Below are 22,026 nucleotides of genomic sequence, written 5' to 3'. Positions count from 1 at the left end.
GGTTGGGGGCCGTTCATCCTGCCCCAGAGTAAAATTAAGTCTATAGTTCCAAGGATGCTGTGTGAATTGGAGGGGAACTTGCAGGTGGTGGTACCCCCATGCATCTGCTGCCCTTGTCCTTCTAAGTGGTAGAGGTTGATTTGGAAAGTGCTGTCAAAGAAATCTTGGTGAGTTGCTGCAGTGCATCTTGCAGATGGTACACACTGCTGCCACTGTGCAGTGAAGGGAATGAATGCTTAAGGTGGTGGATGGGATGCCGCTAAAGCAGACTGCTTTTTCCTGGATGGTGTCAAGTTTCTTGAGTGTTGTTGGAATTGCATAGGCAAGTGAGAATATTCCATCACACTCCTGACTTGTGCCATGTAGATATTTGACAGACTTTGGGGTATCAGGAGATGAGTTACTCACCACAGAATTCCCAGCCTCTTAGCTGTTCTTGCAGCATGGTCTTTATATGGATGGTCCAGTTAAGTTTCTGGTCAATGAGAACCACGAGGATGTTGATGGATGGGGAATTCAGCGATGACAATCCCGTTGAACATCATGGAAGATGGTTAGATTCTCTCTTTGTTGGAGATGCTCATTGCCTGGTACTTGTATAGTACAAACATTACTTATCAACCCAAGCCTAAATGTTCAGGTTTTGCTGCATGCGGGCATGTACTGCTTCAGTATCTGAGTTGTGAATGGTACTGAACATTGCAATCAACAACAAACATCCCCACGAGTTTACGATACATATTTACATCACATTAACTCAAAAGTTGATGACAGCAGCGAAGGAAAGAAACTCATGTGTAACCTTGAAGCAAGGCTCAGTAACCTAGTAATCTGCCTGATGAGAACTTTACCTCTATCGTCGTGCAACTGATTGCAGCTTTTTTTTTTACTGAGCAATGCAGAGCTGGAGTATTGTTATCAAGCTGTCCAAGAAGCCAATCATATGAAAGCATTTTCACAGACGCCCAAACAAGAAATGAAAAGCTGCAAAATAAAATAACTTGATTTTTTTTTGCATATCACAAATTAAAGATTAAGCTATACAAAGGGATGAAGGTAGGCTAAATATCCTGAGAAACCTTTTTACAATTTACTAATCTACTATTTACTAAAATCTACTAATTAATCATTTAACAGCAGTGGTGAGGGCAGACCACTGAGTGACAGACTGCAACTTCAGGATTTCTACCCTAATCTGCACATGTTCAACATAGTGAAGTTGCAGTTATTTTTAGAGGGGTAAAGATGGAAAATGCTAACAGTTGGCTGCAAAATATATATATTTAGTATTTTTAGTCTTCACCCATCTTACTCTTCACTTTGGAATTCCCCCTCCTGTGCTCTCTTTCTCACCTCTAGGTGATTTTCTTCCAATCTCCAACTTGTTCATTTTCTGAGCTCCATGCTACAGAAATTCTAATTCATCCGTACCTCAGCAGCTTGCATCTTACCCACACAAAATCCCTTATCCATTCCTAGTTGCCCCAACATTTATCCATCAATCAGCAACTATTAAACAAAATTTTATGGTTAATTTATCACATTATGGGTTTGTGGGATTATGCTGTGTGAATAATGGCCATCGCATTTCCTTGCATTACAACTGTGACTACACTTTAAAATTAGCTTACTGGGTGTGAAGCAATTTGAGACATCCTGAGATTCTGAAATGCACTATGTGAGTGCAATTTCTTTCTTTCCTCCCTAAAGAGCTATAGTGAACCTGTGGAGCTTTTACAACAATCTGAACTTTTTTTTTGGCCATTTTCTGGTACTAGTTCACAAATTCAGGTTTATTGAATTCAATTTCACAGGTTGCCATAGCAGATTTGAATTCAAGGCCGCTAGGTTGTTACCACGACCATAATCGCAAGGTTTCATCAGGTCATCGATCTGAAATGTTAACTATTTTGCTCTTTACAGATGCTGCCTGACCTGCTGAATATTTTCAGCATTTTCTGTTTTTATTTCAAGATTTCCAGCATCTGCTGTAATTCACTTTTGCCCAAGGTTATGTACTGTAGTTACAACACATGTTACAATAGCCATTGTTACAAACAATTGTTCATGAAATTGCTGATTAGCAACAGAACTCAGCTAGAACTATTCCTAAGTTGATGACTTCTTCAAGGTGGCCTCTCAAAACATTTATAGCTGATAAATAGGAAGGATACAAGTATAAATAAATTACCAAAATTATACTTTTAATTTAAAATCAATATTCTATGAAATTTGAAGCAGTCTTTAATTTATATTCAATCAACTAATTAAATTGCACAAACATGGAGATATGACCGCGCCTCAGTCCTAATTGCAGCTAAATAATAGTAAGCTCTTTGTACATTAATCAGATCCATTTTACTAATTAATACATTTTAAATAGTATGTTTAATAAGTCTATACAACAGAAAATACAGTGATTACTTAACTTGCTCTGGAATTGCAACGAGATTTACAGCATAATAAGTATGGATATAACAGGAGAAACTATACAAAAACTTTTAAAACTCAACTGAGAAAATTAGCCATCCTTGACAATATAAGTTATAATATAAATTGATTCAATTAATTTGAGTACAGGATAAATAGTTTTGCTTTTGTGTTCTTTTAATATTTAACTGTTTCCTTGAACACTCTGATATGACTCTTCGTGAACTGTGGATATGATGTGCTAGTTTTGCTCACTGCTTTGGATTTTCAGGACCAAACTGTAGCTTTGTCTTCATTGTTGTCAGTGTCTGTACATTGGTGGAAATTCTTAGGAAGCCAGTCCCAATAAAAAGCCTCCAACAAAACCACTGGCCAGCACGATATTCTTCTTTACAAATTCAGCTGACTGTGGGGGGAGAATGTTTAACAGTCAAGTGGTATGACTTAAACCCTGAAAATTTGCTTATAAATACATAATATTGCAACATTACCAATAATCCTAGTATCATAAGGTTATTAAATAAAGAGGCAGTTATATTTATTTTTTAGATTGGTTGCATTATTAATAATTTTCACAGCATACACTGACTATCTAGTATTAAGATAATCAAAATTCTAGTACATTTTATTCATATAAATTTAAGTCGTCAGTTCAGACCAGGGGTTTTAAAGAAACATTACATTCACAGGTTTCAAACTTATTGTTCTAAAGGGTACAGCCTTTTAAAAGAATCTTGTTGATGTACTTGGCTTGAAAAAAACCCCTGTAAAGATCCAAAATACTCATTAGTGCTAAGTTAAAAACAAAAAATGCTGGAAATACTCAGCAGGTCAGGTATCATCTGTGGAGAGAAAGAAAGAGTTAACGTTTCAGGTTGAGATGACCTTTCATCAGTTCTAAGAGTTAGTTTAGGAAATGTTTGCAAAAATATATTAAAACCGCAGTTGAGGTGTGTATTAATTTAAAAAATCAAATCATAATCAGATTAGGTGGAAGTGTAGACTTGTACTGTAAAAGATACTGCAAGGAATTTTGCCTGTTGCTATCTTCCAAAGTATGACTGGTCAGAAACTGAAAGCAAAGCTTGTCAAACCAGACAATTAAATTCTATAGAATGTATTTTTAACTGCTAAAATGTTTGTTTATGACTAAGTGGAAATTTCTCAGTTGTTTTAATCACAAATTAAATGGCATCATCTGTTACAACACGGAGGAAACAGAGGCCCCATGGAAATTATACTTTTCCTTCTTGCTTCTCTTCCTGCGCCTAGAGCCATATGAGGCAGATGAAGCACATGCTTACAATCTGTTAGCTGGTTTTTCCTGGAACAGGTTGCCAGCCTGTCACCAGAGGCTATAGATCTATAGATTGAGGGGCGCCACTCTACATCAAGCATGGCTGACCAGGAGACTCTCCTGCTTTTACCGCCTGCCATAGGTGTATTGGAAAGATTTACAAGTTGATAATTAACCTGTTTGACCATGTTATGAAAGCACCTGCCTTGCCCATCATGTACTAGAGTGGGACTTGAACCCAGAGCTTCTGGCTCAGAGGCAGGGACGCTACCCACTGCACCACAAGACCTCCTCTGGAAATTACATTATTGTTGCCATAACTGGCAGCCGCATTTTGAATCAACTGGCCAGCTGTTGGGAAATTTCCTCCTTAGTGCAGTTTTCTTCCCTGCCATTGACTCTTTGCTGGCTCAGTTCAATGGGCACTGTTCCTCTGCATCACCTCAGCCAAACAGCAATTTTTCAGAAATTACATACAAACAAGGAGCAGGAGTAGGCCATTTGGCCCCTCAAGCCTGCTCTGTCATTTAATAAGATCATGGCTGATCTGATAGTAACTTCAAATCTGCATCCTGCCTACCACTGATAACCTATCACCCCTTGCTTATCAAGAATCTATCCACCTCTGCCTTAAAACTATTCGAAGACTCTGCATCCACCACCTTTTTAGGAAGAGAATTCCAAAGACTCACGATCCCGAGAGAAAAAAATTCGCCTCATCTCTGTTTTAAATGGGCGACCCCTTATTTTTAAAGTGACACCTAGTTCTAGATTCTCCCACAAGACGAAATACCCTCTCCACATCCACCCTGTCAAGACCCCGCAGGATCTTATATGTTTCAATCAAGTCACCTCTTACTCTTCTAAACTCCAGCGGATACAAGCCTAGCCTATTCAACCTTTCCTCATAAGACAACCCGCCCATTCCAGGTACTAGTCTGGTAAATCTTCTGTGAACTGCTTCCAACGCATTTACATTCTTCCTTAAATAAGGTGACGAATACTGTCCACAGTACTCCAGATATTGTTTCACTAGTGCTCTGTATAACTGAAGCATAACCTCCCTACTTTTGTATTCAATCCCCCTCGCAATAAATGATAACATTCTATTAGCTTTCCTAATTACTTGCTGTAACTGCATAGTAGCCTTTTGTGATTAATGAACTAAGACACCCAGATCCCTCTGCATCTCAGAGCTCTGCAATCTCTCACCATTTAGATAGTATGTTCCTATTTTATTCTTCCTGCTAAAATGGACAATTACACATTTTCCCACATTATATTCCATTTGCCAGATCTTTGCCCACTCACTTAACCTATCTATACCTTTTTGTAGCCACCTTATGTCCTCTTCACAACTTACTTTCCTACCTATCTTTTGTCATATTTACTTTCCTACCTATTTTTGTGTCAGTAGCAGTTCTTCAATATTTATCAGCATTCAGCATCGTCAACTGTTTAACTTCCATGAATTATATCCAGCTTTTGTGCTCATTTATTTTCCTTGGAGTTAAGGGGAGGGAACAGGAGTGGGAGGGAGGATAGAAAGAATCCCCTGTAACTATAGGATTTTTAAAAATCACAATAACAATAGATGAACTATCAGTAAGGAATTATGTTTACAAAGGAAGTATGTTGAAGATGTGTCCCCAGGAAAAGCTGATTTGCTGTTACTGTGATCATGGCTTATTTTTGTCACCTCTTTCGTGACGGTTCTCCTATCTTTAATGCCATTCATTCCATGCTGCTCCAACACCTTTCGAAGTCCAACTTTATGGCACTACTCTTCTCTGGTTTCAATTAGCAACAATGCTCTACTCTCCATTCCCACAGCCAAAACTCTAACCCATGTGCTGATCATACCAAACTTGGAATTTCTACCTAACAACATCCTTCATCATGCAGATAATACTTTTTTCCAAGGGAAGTAGGATGGGTAATAAATCCAGTCAAAGGTATATTCAGAAAATGAATAATAAAAAGTCCCGGTGATTCTAACATTAGGCTCTGCACTTCTATAACCTGGCCATGTCATGTTGTGCTGCTGATGGTAATATAGGGCTTTGTGTAAGGACTTTAATCTGTGGAGGGATGAGGCTAGCTCAGAAGCATTAGAAAAGTGAAGCTTGGAAGAGTTGATGATAAATACAGCCTCAAAAGCGAGACCAGTTGGGATTCAAAGCCTACCAGGACAGAGGGAGACAGAAGCAAGAATTAGATTTACTTTGGAAAAAGTGGAAATTGTAAAAGTTCAGAGTTGGAGTGGCGAAGGAGGAAGCAGCAAGACCTGGTGCAGCAGCTTCGAGAGGTCAGCTAAGTAGACTACGTTCTTTCTTGGCAACAGGAATACTAGTGTTTTGGTTTATTTTAATTGTTAGTGGGCTATCCAACCTCGGGAAAAATCACAGCCAAGCTTGATCTTGTGTGCACTGTACATCATTCATGCGCTTTTCAGGGGATTATTGACTGGTCAGAATCAGAATCAGCAACTTTAAGTAACTGTTTTCCACTCCATCAGGTGTTTCACAGCTCACTTAAAAATGTTTCTCCTTCTTTTCATTTGATCTTATATTTATGACCTTTCTTTCTAGATCCCTGAACCAATGGAAATGGTGTATTTTTAACTACTTTGTTGCATTCCTTCATAATTTTCAAAACCTCGAGTAAATCACCCCAATGTTTTTAGGCAAAGCCTCATTTCCAAAGTGACGGCATTCTCCATCATGCACTTGGTACTCCCCACATGCTAAATGGGACATAGGGCGAAATTTTCCGTGCCTGCTGGCGTTGGGTGAGTTCGGCGCTGTGAGTGGACAACATGGCGAGAAGGCCAAAAATCGGTTTTGTGATGTCGTGAAACCAGTTTGTAATCCTCTGCTCTGCCAGTCAATGGTGGGCCGCATTTCCTGCTGTCGGATGTTGGGATCCGCATTGTAATACATCTGCATATTATAGCCCATCCCACCAGAATCATCCTCCCACGCTGGATGAACCAAGCAGGCCAATGTGTTTCACAACAGCATATATAAGGTGTGCACCTGGTGGCTGCACTTCGAGGGAAACTCGGAGGTGAGTGCACAGTGACATTGTACTTCAAGGTTGAGGCATGGATGGGGGGGGTCAAGGGCTTTGTTAAGGCGAGTTGGGGGGGTGCAAGGGCTGCCCTGCAGTTGAGGTGAGTTGGGTGGGGGGGGTTGTGGGTGGGGCAAGAGCTACCCAGCAATTCAGGTGAGTTCAGGGGATAGAGGTGGTGGCGGGGGAGTGGCAAGGGCTGCCCCGCAGTTGATGGTGGTGCACAATCACGTGCATGGTGGGGTTCTGAAAGGCAGCCACGCATTAGGGAAACCTTGTATAAAGTGACCATTCCTCTGCAGCTGCGAAAGTTCAGACACAGCCACATTGACAAGCTTGGAGTCGGGCCTCTAGCTTAACTGCTCACTCAAGCAACGCAGAGGCATGAAATTACCACCATGTGCTTCAGAGCTTTTTACCCCTTGGGCACAGATTGCAAATTAATGAGTGTTTCAGTGGACTGCAGAACAGTCTGTGCATGTTGTACAATCTCCTTGCTAAAGCTGGCCATGCAGCAGTCACCGGTGGAGGCACTTAGAGCACCTTGCAATGTCATCATTCCATTTTGGACCAGTCTCCCCTATGGTTCAAGCTAACAGTGCAGCCTTGCAGTGCGGGTTGGCAGACTGCCTGTGCCTGGGCAGAGAGCACAGCATGCAGTCCAATGGGCAAAGCTTCCACCAGTCAGTTAGGTGGAGTGGGCGGAGGAGGGTGGGGTTTCGGGCAGCCATGCAGCGCACTAATCTCTGGCCATTCAAATGGTGGCCAGCACTCTCCAGGATGTGTTAAGAGACCTTCACATTTAACCAAGAGAGGTTCTTATAACATCTAAGCTAACCCACGCATCTTTCTCTTTCATCCTGCAGGAGTACAACATCAGGAGCATGGAGCCTGGTGAACTAGCTCTATGCCCCGTGGCATACAGAGAGCAGAGATAATGGTGAAGGGAGCAATGGAAGTGCCTGGCTGCACAGAGGGAGGAGCAGCACCCTCAGGAAGAAGGGGCGGCTGTGGCTCCCCTCCATGCCGCTGAAGAGCTACAGTGAGCAGTCGCTGATCGGCGCCTAGCTAGACCTGGGGTCTATAGACACCGCCTTTCATTCCTGCAGACGACAGAGAACCAATGTCGCTGAAGACTGCACATGTCCAGGGAACTGGTCGATCACATCTGCCACCTGCTGCGGGATTTGGCGCCTCGGGGGCATGGAGGGCATCCACTGCCCGTGGCTGTGAAAGTGACTTAGGCGCTCATTTTTTACGTCACTGGCTCACTTCAGGGCTCCACAGGTGACCTCTGTGGGATATCACACCCTGGTGGAGAAAACCATCGGAATGCTGAAAATGAGGTTCGTGAGCTGGTCTGGTGGAGCCCTGCAATATAATCCAGAGGGTGTCATGCATTGTTGTCACCTGCTACGCCCTTTACAACCTGCTGCAATGGGGAGAGGAGCTGGCTGAGGAGGAGATGGATGTCTCCTTCAATGAGGAGGATCTTGATAGGGATGAGGGCAAGGAGGTCCTTGAAGGTAATGATGACGATAATGAGGCCATCGCACTGGCCAGACGAGGCAGGCACGCTCGGGAGGTCCTCATAGCTGCTAGATTTGTGGAGCATGATGACGACGACATGCAGTGAGGAGACACCATAGATCCTCATATTGTATCTGTGAACATTTGACTGCAATCCGGCAATGGCAGCGCACATACCCTCTGTGATAAGGCTCCTTATGAGACACAGCGCGGGCCCCAATAGTCGCTTGATTCCAGAAGGCTGATGACGACATGTAGAGAGGACACTCCACAAATCTTCACATAGCTTCTATGAATGTCTGACTCCTGTCTGTCCAAGGGCAGCTCGCTTGCGCTCTGTGATCAGGGTCATATCATGGAGACACAGCCGTGAAACTTTAAATGCACCTGATCCTTTGTCAGCCTTCAGCACCTGACCCCTTCAGGAGCACAGCATCTCTGGTCAGATGAAGAGATGGGGGCCAGTCCCACCTCAAAGGTGCTGAGAGCACACAGAGAATGACAGAACTCTGTGACGCCTGCCCAAGACATTCTGGCAGCAATGACAAGCACCACTGAGGTGCAGGCATCACTAACATGTAGAGAGAGTGAGAGGCTGGACCATCATTTTGATCTGAACTGAAGGCTGCACAAAGCACAGGGAAGAGGCCCTAGACTGAGACACCTGCCTTTAACTTTGCAGGAACCAAGGTTTCACATTTGAGTGACATGAACACTGCTCATAAGAACAAGGAGCCATAGGCAGGGAGATATTCTTGGGAGTTTATTTACAATAGTGAACATTATGTATAAGTGATTAACACGCGTGCGCAGGCTATGCAACTACATCTTCTTAACCTCTTTAACCCTGCCGCTACATCTTGGTGTTACACCGGCATCCACAGCCGAGGTGAAGGCAGCCTGCTGACTGTTACGTCCTGCCTGTGATGTCCTTGGCAGGCGTCTTCTGGAGGGCCCCGGCCTGCTTTTCTGGTCTTGCTTTGTAGCAGTGGCACCGTCCTCAGCCTGTGGGGCTGGAGCTGCTAGGGTCACAGGAAGAGGGGATTTGGATGGGCCGGACATTCCCGGAGTCAGCTGGGTGAATGGCCCCGGGGTGTGTACTTACTAATCCTCCCCTCTATGGGTGCCCAAGGGCCCCTGGTTGACTCCTTGAGGAGAAGGGGAAGCAGGAGTGAGATCAAGCTCCCCTGCACCCCTCACGCATTGACACTGTTGGAGACCAACTATGGCTTCAGCAATGGAGATCAGCCCGTGCAGCAGTGCAGGAGCAATGTCCTGGATCAAGGTCTCCATGGCAGCTGCTATCCTACCAGTGTTGACCTCAATGCGTTGGCATGCTGGCGCTATCACCTCAGCCTGAAGGCAGACGGACTCCTCCGTCGTGCCTTGCAATCTGAGTGCAGTGGACATCCCGTTCTGATGTTCCCGAGCTTGCCTTTGCAGATCCAGCAACTGAGGTATGAACGAGTCCAGAGGTTCATCATCTGACTCGGACTCAGCAGGTTTCTGGCCTCCAGCAGTCCTGTGAATGCCGGAGACCTGGGGAGTCCCTGCTGCCGCCTGCTGTGGATTAGACCCTGCAATGTGCTTACCAGACTGATTCCGAGGCTTCTCTAAAGCTAGGTCCCACTGAGGTGTGTGTCTCTGCGCTTGTGGAGGGTGTAGGTGAGCGCTATGACGGGTCTTCAACGAAGGTGCCTTCAGATTCCTGCTCAGAGGCATCTTCGGGGCTTGATTGGAGGCCCTGGGTCGTGGACTCTGTTGGCAGTTTCCCAGACGTGCCTGTGAAAGCAAGGAGAGTTTTTTAGTGCATGTCAGTGGCCCATGACACATCACTCACAGCATGGTTGTCTGATGGATGATGCACTGGTACAGCACCGCTGACCTCGCAATCAGCAAGGAACGGTCCAGACTCTCGCCAGCCAGCTGCGTGGCTCTATTTTCAAAGTCTGTGAGGAGTTTGATTTCAGGCATTCCTCCACCAGTCTGCAACCTCTCTCTCGTGTGCCAGCTTGTCCTGCATGAGTAGAGATGGTGAGATTGTAAGCACGACGCCTGCCAGACCAGTTGATAAGTATGCATGGCATGTGTGGGTGGTGAGTGGTCCCATGGACAGGATGAGGACAATGAAGGTGCGTATGTGTGTGTGAATGTTGATGTCCCTTGAACTGGCAGTGAGTGAGGGCCCTGTGGATGTGTGATGGGTTTGAGAGTGTGAGAGTTGAGAGTGATGAGAAGAGTGACTTATCCTGGCGGTACAAAGATCATTCCTTTCTTGGCACTGAGTGGCTCTCCTCTTTTGCAGGGCACTGGCGCAGGCCATCGCCTCCCATGCTGGGTTAGTGATGTTGCCACCCATCCTGCAGCCGGAGCAGGGTAGAGGACATCACGGTGGGCCTCCACTGCGAGGTCATGTTGTGGTGGGCAACGAGAGCCTGCCTGCCATCGAAATGGTGTGTTTCCTGGGAATGAATAATTAATGAGGTAGGATTGGGATGAAGCGGGGTGAAAAGCTGTTATCGTGGCTGGCAAAACGTCCTTTTTCTCGCCCGCTATTGCACTTCGGGCAGAATAGTCCCAGATTTGCACTTAGACCAAAAAAACCGATCTAGCAGCCCAAAACTGGGCATTCATGAGGTGCTTTGGGTCATCAGTGACAACAGAATTTTGCTCACCATAATCTGTAACCTCATGACCCCGCACGTCCCACTCTTGAATCATTATCAGCCCTAGGGCACATCTGGCATATCTTTAGAATGATAAAGATATTCCTTTTTTAAAATTCATTCAAGGGATGTGGGCTTTGCTGGCTAGGCCAGCACTTATTGCTCATCCCTAATTGCCCTTGAGAAGGTGGCGGTGATCTGCCTTCTTAAACTGCTACAGTCCATATGGTGTAGGTACAACCAGAGTGCTGTGAGGAAGAGAGTTCCAGAATTTTGACCCAGCGACAGTGGAGGAAGAGAGATATTTCCAAGTCAGGATGGTGAGTGGCTTGGAGAGGAACTGGTGTTTCCATGTATCTGCTGCCCTTGTCCTTCTAGATGGTAATGGTCGTGGGTTCGGAAGGTACTGTCTAAGAAGCCTTAGTGAGTTTCTGTAGTGCACGTCATAGATGGTACACGCTCCTACTGTGCGTCGGTGGTGGAGGGAGTGAATGTTTGTGGATGGGGTGCCAAACAAGCGGGCTACTTTGTCCTGGATGGTGTCAGGTTTCTTGAGTGTTGTTGGAACTGCATTCATCCAGGCAGGTCATCGTGACTTGTGCCTTGTAGATTGTGGACAGGCTTTGGGGAGTCAGGAGGCGAGTTACGCGCTGCAGGACTCCTAGCCTCTGACCTGCTCTTGTAGCCACAGTATTTATATGGCTAGTCCAGTTCAGTTTCTGGTCAATGGTAACCTCCCAGGATGTTGATAGTGGGGGATTCAGCGACAGTAATGTCATTGAATGTCAAGGAGCGATGGTTAGATTGTCTCTTGTTGGAGGTGGTCATTGCCTGGCACTTGTGTGGCGCGAATGTTACTTGCCACTTGTCAGCCCAAGCCTGGATATTGTCCAGGTCTTGATGCTTTTGGATATGGACTGCATAAGCATCTGAGGAGTTGCAAATGGTGCTGAACATTGTGCAATCATCAGCGAACATCCCCACTTTTGACATTATGATGGAAGGAAGGTCATTGATAAAGCAGCTGAAGATGGTTAGGCCAAGGACACTATACTGAGGAACTACTACAGCGATGTCCTGGAGCTGAGATGACTGACCTCCAACAACCGCAACCATCTTCCTTTGTGCTAGGTATGACTCTAACCAGCAGAGAGTTTTCCCCCTTATTCCCATTGACTCCTGTTTTGCTAGGGCTCCATGATGCCACACTTAGTCAAATGCTGCCTTGATACTAAGGGCAGTCATTCTCACCTCACCTTGGGAGTTCAGCTCTTTTGTCCATGTTTGAACCAAGGCTGTAATGAGGTCAGGAGCTGAATGGCCCTGGTGGAACCCAAACTGAGCGTCAGTGAGCAGGTTATTCTAAGCAAGTGCTGCTTCATAGCACCGTTGACCCTTCCCATCACTTGACCGATGATCAAGAGTAGACTGTTACGGCAGTAATTGTCCGGGTTAGATTTGTCCTGCTTTTTGTGTACTGGGCAATTTTCTACATTGCTGGGTAGATGCCAGTGTTGTAGCTGTACTGGAACAGCTTGGCTAGGGACACGGCAAGTTCTGGAGCACAAATCTTCAGTACTATTGCCGGAATATCGTCAGGGCCCATAGACTTTGCAGTATCCAGTGCCTTCAACCGTTTCTTGATATCACATGCAGTGAATCGAACTGGCTGAACACTGGTATCTGTGATGCTGGGGACAGCTATGGGGTGCCACAACGAGCGAGCAAAACAAAGCAATCTAATCTTATCACATTCAGTCAAGAATGGCGGTGGACAACAAGGCAATTGACAGAAGAAGGGTACATGAATATTACCATCCAATCGGGAGACGTCAGCTCATAACTACAAGAGACAAAACGTTTGATGCAAGTGAGTGAGACAGAGAGAGTCCGCATGTGGATTCACAACATTTGTATGGAAAATTTCTAATAAACAATTGTGCTACCTTTTTGTTCTGATTCTTGATTTAATTTTGAACAAGAATTTGGCAGAGGGATGGAGGTACAAATAAATTAGTCAGACCTACTGCTTCTACCCACCGGAATGTACATATGAATATCAGTTTGGGTCCAGATATGATCTTTCCATGCTCAACACTAAATAACTGCTCCATAATGTTCTAGCATGCAGAATGGGCTGCCAACAGCTTGTGGAACTGTACCCCACAGAAATCTAGAAATTATGGGAAGGATTAAAGCAACTTTTGGGGGAAAATACTGCCAAAGCTGTGCATAAAATACTGTACTTGAAACGGAGAGAATTTCAGGTGCACTTTTCTCACCTCTTCAATGAAGGTGTTGATTTCAGGAGCAGCTTTATTTGCTTTCTTTCTCAACTGTCGTTTGGCTTTATTTACATCTTTTTCAACTCTTTTCCAATCCACTTTAATATAGCCACTGTGATTTGCAACCTGCGGGGAGGAATATGCATTAATTAGTAAAGGTATATAAGATCCTCTTCCAGTACCCTAATACTTATTAAAAAAATGTTCAATGGAGTTTTTAACTGACTTGCTACAGTGAGAGAGCCAGCACTCATGATGGCAACCTCAATCCTCTGCAATGAGTGAGATACTAAAGCAGCAAATCATGCTACACGAGGCAAATATAGAAAATTGGAGGGGTTTTTTTGCACAATTTTAATGGATAATTCAAATTTAGTAGATTTAAATTATGAAAAGTTGCAGCTGGATTTGCACAACAGTTTATCCTACTTGTCCATGAATGCTTTAAGTTCTAAATAATAAAACAAAGAAACTGAACTTGTGATATATCTATAGCATCAAAAATCTTGTTCCTCTGATGTGATGCTGTCCCTTTGACCAATTGGACTGCAGAATCGGAGACTACTGTCCTGCCAACTATATCCAATTATAGATTTAAATTTTTAAGTTTTCTAGATTAGACACAGGACCTCTGACTTTAACTCTGGGCTCCTCCCTATTGTCTGCTTTCTAAAGATATTTGAATCATTACAATTGCTACATAACCAGACCTATGTAATTTGAAATAAAAGAAAATACTGAAAATACTGTCAGGCAGTATCTTTGGAAAGAGAAGCAGTTAAAATTTCTGGTTGGTGCCTTGGTCTCAGAACTGAAAAAATGTTAGAGACGAAACAGGTTTTAAGCAAGTATAGGGGAAGGAGATGAGGGAAAGAACAAAATGGAAGGTTTGTAATAGAGTGGCAGATGAGATCAAATGATAAAAGGTGCAAGGCAAAAGGAGATGCTAAGGGGACAAGTAAAGAAACAAAAAGTGGGACTAGAGGAGATATAAAAATCATCACCAGTGGCTGCCAGCCAAACAAAAAGGTGGGGGTGGGGGGTGACGAGGTTATGATTTGGAATTGTTGACCTCAATTTTGAGTCTGGAAGTCTGTGCACTTAATTGAAAATGAGTTGCTGTTCATTGAGCTTACATTGACCTTCATTGGAACAGTGTAGGACAGCTGAGGACAGACAGGCCAGATGGAAACAGAATAGAGAATTAAAATAACAGGCGACTGGAAGGTCAAGGTAAATGAGGGTGTCTTGGAAAGTGATCACCCCAACTGCGTTTGATGATCTCAATGCAAAGAAGTAAATTGAAAGCTCTTTCAGTTTGAAACATTATTTGGAGCCCTGGATGATGGAAAGTGGGAAGGTAAAAAATTCAGGTGCTGCAGCTCCTGTGCTTGCATGGGGAGCATGAAGGGGAGGGGGTTATGGGAGTGATTAAGGAGTGGACCAGGGTATCATGGAGGATGTGGTCCCTTTGCAATTCTGAAAAGGGAAGAGAGGGGAAGAGGTGTTTGGTGTTGACATCATGCTGGAGCTGGCGGAAATGGTAGGGATGATCCATCAACAAAAAGACTGAGTGTAACGTATCTAATTTTGCTCATGTTACAAAACTAGGTGAGAATGTAAGCTGTGAGGAGGACACAAAGAGGCTGCAAAGAGATAGAGACAGATTAACTAAGTGGGCGACGAGGTGGTTGATGAAGTATAATTCGGGGAAATATGAGATTATTCACTTCAGTAGCAGGATTAGAAAAGCAAATTTTTTTAAAAAAAGTGTGAAACTTGTAAATGTTGATGCTCAGTGGGACTTGTATGAGTACACCCAAGGAACACAAATTTGCATGCAGATACAGCAAGCCTTAGGAAGGCAAATGACATGTCTGCCTTTATGGCAAGGGGAGTGGAGTACATATGAATCTGGAGGCTGGTAGGGTGGAAGATGAAGGGAACCCAATTGTACTACTGGAAGGGAGGGGAAGGGGTAACAGCAGAAGTGAGGGAAGTGGAATGGACATGGTCAGGGGCCCTGTCAACCACAGCGGAGTCAGGAATCCTTGGTTGAGGAAAGAGGATGACACATCGGAAGCACTGGCATGGAGGTGGCATTGTCAGAACGTCGTCAGAGTATTTCCACCATTTTCTGTTTTTATTTCAGATTTCCAGCATCTGCAGCATTTTGCCTTTGTAACTTGAGTTTTCTGTGTCCATTTGTGTGCAAGTTTTTGTTACCACTCCAGACTGAAGCCCAGCACTTCTTTTTCCACTTTTTCTTCTACCCCTCATCATCATCATGTCTGTTTTCAGTTCACCCTTCTTGGGTACTCTGCCCTCACAAATTCCTTCCCCAACCCTATAGCACTCCTTGACCTTCCTATTTTACTGCCACCCTCCCAGGTTTAACTCCCTCTTAGATAAACCTACATCTTCCCTCTGTGACTCTCTTGGCATCCTAGGGCCCATCAAAGCACCCATCGCCTCCTGAGCAGCGATGGGACTCCAACTTGCTCTCTCAATGATCTTTCTGTTCAGTGTGCCCACTAAGGGGTTATCTTGCTAATCTCCTCCCCTTCCTACTCACTACTCCCAGTGCTAATTCCATGGACTCTGCCAACAAATTAACCATCACCATTCCTCTTAGTCTCCCTCCAGAATATCTGTTAATTTGTGAACAAGGTCCATGCCTTCCATGAGCTCACTGTAGATGATTGCATGGACATCATGGCCTTGAAGGTCATCTGGCTGATGGTTGATGACATCTCTTTCCTAAATGAAGGCTCCCCACCTTACGTTGCTTGCCCTGTCCAGACTGGTGGTGTGGCTCTTAACATCAAATTACACTTTAGTCTGTCCCGGCTACTCTTTTGGCACATTTTTCTTGTGAGCATTTCACATTATCCTACCCTTCCTGTCTCTCATGTCTGCAGAAACTGTTTCCAGGATCTTCCTGGAATTCAAATATAACCCCCAACTTATTTTCTCTGTTGAACAGTTTCTCAAACCCCTCTCCTCCACCTCCAACTAGTACCAGGAGCTCATGGACTCCACTATTAGCCACTGATGGAAAAAATTTATCATGGCTTTTATCAACGTATTTGCAAATTTACAGTTGTCCAAATTACAAATGACTTTAAAAACAAATGTATCTAAAGAATTGTGCATAAAATCAAGCAATTTTGCTATCTTTAGGATTCCAATAAATATTTGTTTGCTGTTACAACTCAAATTATACTGGGACATGAAAAACAGTATATATGCAACGAATAGTATTAAGTCCAAATAAACATGAATTTTATTAAGAGTCACAAATGAATAGATACAAGGTTTGTAAGTGGTTAGAAAATACATTTTGCATTCTCTTATGTTTTCATTACAATATTTTAGCAATTGTTATTATTAAGGCATAAGAGTGTAAAACAGTAGGATTAGAAAACTGCCATTAGATCTAAAAGGTCTCTCTCTTTGTAATGCAACTCAACCCCACTACTGTCATCTCACCATAGGGGCAATTTAATTTCAATCGAAGCGAAGTCAGACTGTGTGCCTTCTCTTTCTAAAGATTTGCTTCCTGTCTGAGTCACTGGAAGCATTAGATCATGGTTCCCCATATTCCTCAAACCCTTCTCTGTCCAGAGGTACATCACATTATCTCCTGAACTCATTTAAACTGTACAACCCCACTAGCTAATAAAAAAAATCTTCACTTGGGCAGTTGTGCTGTTACGTTTCATTCATATAACAGCTTACACCACAAAATCTACAAAGCTGCAACATTATTGGCAAAATTACTAAGCTATATTACCTCAAGAAAATCAAGTGAATAAAAGAAACCTATTAGTTATTTGGTTCCTTTTGAAATCACCATTTGAAAACATATTATCTACATTTAAATAAATATAATGGAGCCAGCAGGATTCACAATACTGTATCAAGGTGCAGAATTAATCTTGCTTGTAAAATTTTCTTTCAAGGTCCTAAACTCCTGAAGGATTTTACTAATGCTTGAGTTACTGCTGGAAGGTGAAAAAGTGATTTGCTCTCCTCCTTCATGTGTTATTTTTGGCACCACACTAATGATATCAGATAAGTGCAAGGATTTTTTTTTATTCTTTCATGGGATGTGGGTGATCTTTGAAGGACCAACATTTATTGCCCAACCCCAATTGCCCTTGAGAAGGTGGTGGTGAGCCGCTTTCTTGAACTGCAGCAATCCATGTTGGTACACTCACAGTGCTGTTAGGGAGTTCCAGGATTTTGATCCAGCAACAATGAAGGAACAGTGATATAGTTCCAAGTCAGGATGGTGTGTGGCTTGGAAGTGGTGGTGTTCCCGTGCATCTGTGCCCTTGTCCTTCTAGGTAGTAGAGATTGTTCGTTTGGAAGGTGCTGTTGAAGTAGCCTTGGTCAGTTGCTGCATTGCATCTTGTGGATGATCCACACAGCTGCCACTGTGGTGGTGGAGGGAGTGAATGTTGAAGGTAATGGTTGGGGTGCCAATCAAGCAGGCAGCTTTGTCCTGGACGGTGTCAAGCTTCTTGTGTGTTGTGGGAGCTGCACTCATCCAGGCAAGTGGAGAGTATTCCATCACACTCCTGACTTGTGCCTTGTAGATGGTGGACAGGCTTTGAGGAGTCAGGAGGTGAGTTATTCATCTCAGGATTCCCAGTCCATGACCTGCTTTTGTAGTCACAGTATTTATATGGTTGATCTAGTTCAGTTTCTGGTCAATGGTAACTCCAGGATGTTGAGAATGGATTGTAGATGTGAACCTGCATCTTACCTTCGTACTGGTTTACCAATGTCACTGAACCACCTACATTTTGCATTTAGCAAAAAAAAATATTTATTCTACTAAGCTGAATGTCTTCCCTTTCATAAATAGAAACAGAAAATGCTGGAAAAACTCAGCAGGTCTGGCAGCATCTGTGGAGAGAGAAACAGAGTGAACGTTTCAAGTCCAATACGATTCTTCTTTGTAAATCAGTCATGAAGAACAGTCGTATTGGACTTGATACATTAACTCTGTTTCTCTCTCCACCGATGCTGCCAGACCTGAGTTTTTCCACCATTTTCTGTTTTTATTTCAGATTTTCAGTATCTACAGTATTTTGCTTTTATTTCAGTATCTTCTCTTTCAATCAGGCAAATAAAATTACTTTATATACAAAGAAAATTATCTGGAATATTTTAAAATGTGAAAATGGTAGTTTACATTGGACAAGTTTTACCTTTTTGTATTAAAATAACCAATTTTGTGACTATAAACTAGAAGCAAATCTGTGGACTTTTTTCATATAATGAATCCTTTCTTACAAACGAAGGGCTAAAGAATTGCGTTTTTGGAAGCCACTCATAAAAACACATTGGGGAGAATTTTCTACTCGTCGGGCAGGCAGGTTGGGAGCGGGCAGGCATGGAGCTGATCGTTGCCTGCGATCGGCTGTGTGCCGCCATTTTACATGGGCGGGCCAATTAAGGTCCGCCCAGCGTGATGCGCGCATCGTAGCGTCAGCGCTACCTGTGCAGGCGGGGGGGAGGAGGGAGAGTCCTTTTGTGCATGCGCGTGAAAGAGCACAGAAATCTCCCTGAGGCACAGACCTGCCTCAGGGAGATTAAGTTCAGCTATAAAGATGGAAAAAAAAAATTATTCAGACATGTCCCCTCATGTGACAGTGTCACATGAGCTGGGACATGTTTATGAATTTTCATTAAAAATTTAATTAATAAACCCTTCATGAAACCTCATCCCGCCCATGGATAAGGTTTCATGAAAAATGCGAAGGCCGCCTGGGCTCTTCGCCTGCCCGTCAACCTTAAGGTTATACGGGAACCCTGACGATTATTTTAATTAGTTTATTAATAGCCTTAACAGGCCTTTGAAAGTTCGGCGGGCATGCAGCTGACTCCGGTGCGCACCCGCCGAACGGAAGATCAGAATGATGTGAAGTGATGTCGGGGCACACACCCAACGTCACCGCGCGTCATTTTACATGTCGGCATGCGGGGCCCACCAAACTGTCAAAGGCCTGTCGGCCTGCGGGGCTCGCCCCCACACGCCGAACAGAAGATTCTGCCCATTTAGTTTGATCTTCCAGATATAAGCTATTTGATTTCAACAGGAATTTTGAGTACATTCATATGAACTTTTGCAGGTAATGGAGGAATACCATAAATAGGAGGCCCAGTTCCACCCTATAGGAGTGTACAGTCCTGTTCCATGATTACAGAACCTCACTAATAACGTCTATAGAAAGTCTATACCTCTGATTGAATTGAGTATGTGTCGTGAAAGAGGCAGAGTGTGATCTAGAGAAATAGAAAGGCTTATAATCTAATAGGATGGTGATGTCATGTCGAATGAATTTTTTTTAAAAGAGTTCAGCGCTTCTAAAAGGTTCTTCTAAGTACCATATGCCTTACTTCAAACCTGCATACTTCCAAGTTTGTTTCAAAGTCCAATCTCCCTCTGTCCCAATAATTGATGTTAACTGCGAGGTTTGAATCGCCACTGGTATTAACAAAATTCACATAAGGATAGGGCTCCTGGCTGATGCAAAGAGATCTGCCAATGCAAACTAGCATCAGACTTAACTTCAATCTCACTAATGCAGACTAACATTCTTGTTTTTCTGGATGCCATCTTTGCTACCACTTATCCCTACTTAACAGAGACAATAAAGCTTGGAAGCAATTGAACATTTGTGGTTCTACAGGTTAATAGAAACTTAGTAAATGCATAATGGATGACTTCCCCTATGAAAAGGAACTGTTGCCTGGGTAAGCATTAAAACTTTAATAAAATGCTGCAAGTTGGTTACTTTTATAATGTACTCTGGTTTTGCTGCTGTGGTATTCTTCAGCAATGGACCACTGTACTACTGCTTTTAAGGCACTCGCACAATCGATTTAAATAATACTACTTCCTATTACTGTGAAACTCTTTGCCAACATTTATGAAAATTAAAATGCTGAATGCTATAAATATTTAAATTAACTTTAACTTACCTGCATCAAAAGGAACCCACCACCAATGGCTGTAGCTGCCAGCTTGCCAATCTTCTGAAATACAAAACCTGCACACCTGAATGTGAGGACAACAGAACTAAATATTAATTTTAGTTTAGGTTCTTCTTCAAAAACACTTTACTTGGATAAGGAACTTTCCCAATGCTAGATTTCCTGGTCCCTTTCTACATCCTCAAACCAACAGTCAAGGCAGATTATTTGTTCAATATCCTGCCAATACTGATTTGTGCCAAATGCCAGCTGTGCCATTGATTTCAATTCTAATTTTCCTTACCCAGGAGGAAGCATCATACATCAATTTAGTAGCACAGTAGATTTCCAGCTGCAATTGGAATCACACACCTTTTAAATGCATTGCTATTGAGGGCCTCATATTTTTGTCAATATCCTGTTTAAAACATCAAACATGAACGGTAGTTCAGCAAGTGTAAATTTCAATTCTTTATCTTAAATCACTTCAGAAACGTACAACTTCAGTTCAAAGTCAACCAGATGTATGGAAAGAGATCCTCCTTTCTTTCTTTTGGTGATTAGAAAACTGTGTGGGTTTGCAGTACATATATATTGTGGTCTTGTTCATTGACAGTTATGAAAATCACATCAGTAGAGCATGCTCTTACAAGGTTGGAGTTGAGATACATTTCTGATACAGTGTAGAGGGGGCTTTAATCTGTCTACCTTTGTGGGAGTGTATCACAGTAATAGCCAGTGCGAACATAAAGCAGGAAAAATTTTAATTCTCCAGCACTGACATCAATAACGTATATATTTGTAAATAGACTAAATGAGAGATTGGAAATTTTAAACATTTCATTAAAAATACAGATCATAAATACTAAATAATAAAATACTAGAGTATTAACTAAGAATTATTTTATGCTACTTAGTGACACTGTAGTTAAAATGAAGCACTGTGTTTAAAAGTAGGTAACCTATATGGCATGCATAACTAAGCCAATGGAACAAATCTGGCACTAATTATTCATAAGTCATAACAACAATACACATGAATGCATTCCACCAATGACCCATACCAGCACTCTAGCTATCTCATTTGAGAGGACACTTTAGTGCAAATTGATACCAAATTAGAGACAGTTTGTGCAACGTACCCAAGAACTGAGTTGATATCACCCGACGTTCAGTAGGCCCTTAAAAGCCAGCAGTCTCAGGATATTTTCATCCCATCAATCTGGGTTCAATTCAAAATGAAATGACAAAGCTAAAAGGACAGAACATTGATCTACTGTGCAACCCCAAAAGCTACAAGCTTGGAACATTAGCATAATTCTACTGGGCACTGCATTTTAAAATCCATGTGATTATAGACCAGATTAAAAAATCTCACTTTTTACTCAATATTCTAAAGTTTTTGTTTCGCAGCTCCTTCTAAATTTGCCTGTGCATTGGGGGAGAGAAAGAGAATTGTAGTAGTACATATAGCTTTGGCAACATACAGTAGACTACACCACTCACCAGCCAGTTACACCACCCATCATTAATTGAGTAGCTACAGAATATTTCTCTGCAACTGGTCCAGAATTCTGTCCAAAAATACGACCCCACCACTCATGTCGCCCTGAATATTCCAACAGATCTACGACCTCATAGGAATCATCGTCATCACAGTTTTGACCTAAGGAAAGTGAACAGTACAAACAATGGTTTATTTTCCTAATGCATAACGGACAAGCTCTTGTGAGAAATAGGAGGTATGACAAAGAGG

The 22,026-nt window shown here is 43.0% G+C and overlaps 1 protein-coding gene across 4 annotated transcripts in view; it reads right to left on the bottom strand.

Annotated features, from left to right (window-relative positions):
- Positions 1 to 2,187: 2,187 nt before the first annotated feature.
- Positions 2,188 to 22,026, bottom strand: part of fundc1 (FUN14 domain containing 1) — a 33,073-nt gene continuing 13,234 nt past the window's right edge. For 3 of the 4 annotated variants that reach the window (XM_078559715.1, XM_078559712.1, XM_078559714.1), the window contains 5 exons: positions 21,777 to 21,936; positions 20,280 to 20,355; positions 13,278 to 13,406; positions 9,922 to 10,111; positions 2,188 to 2,836 (listed from right to left, as the gene is read on the bottom strand). In XM_078559715.1, coding sequence (XP_078415841.1) covers positions 2,829 to 2,836; positions 9,922 to 10,111; positions 13,278 to 13,406; positions 20,280 to 20,355; positions 21,777 to 21,936 — 563 coding nt within the window. In that variant the 3' untranslated portion in view covers positions 2,188 to 2,828. The remainder of the gene's footprint in view (positions 2,837 to 9,921; positions 10,112 to 13,277; positions 13,407 to 20,279; positions 20,356 to 21,776; positions 21,937 to 22,026) is intronic. The other variant, XM_078559713.1, reaches the window with a different exon arrangement.

Source organism: Cetorhinus maximus, chromosome 16, assembly GCF_964194155.1.
Source record: "Cetorhinus maximus chromosome 16, sCetMax3.hap1.1, whole genome shotgun sequence".
Classification (NCBI taxonomy): domain Eukaryota; kingdom Metazoa; phylum Chordata; class Chondrichthyes; order Lamniformes; family Cetorhinidae; genus Cetorhinus; species Cetorhinus maximus.
Note: the sequence above shows the minus strand (reverse complement) of the source record. Positions and strands in the feature narration are given on the sequence as shown.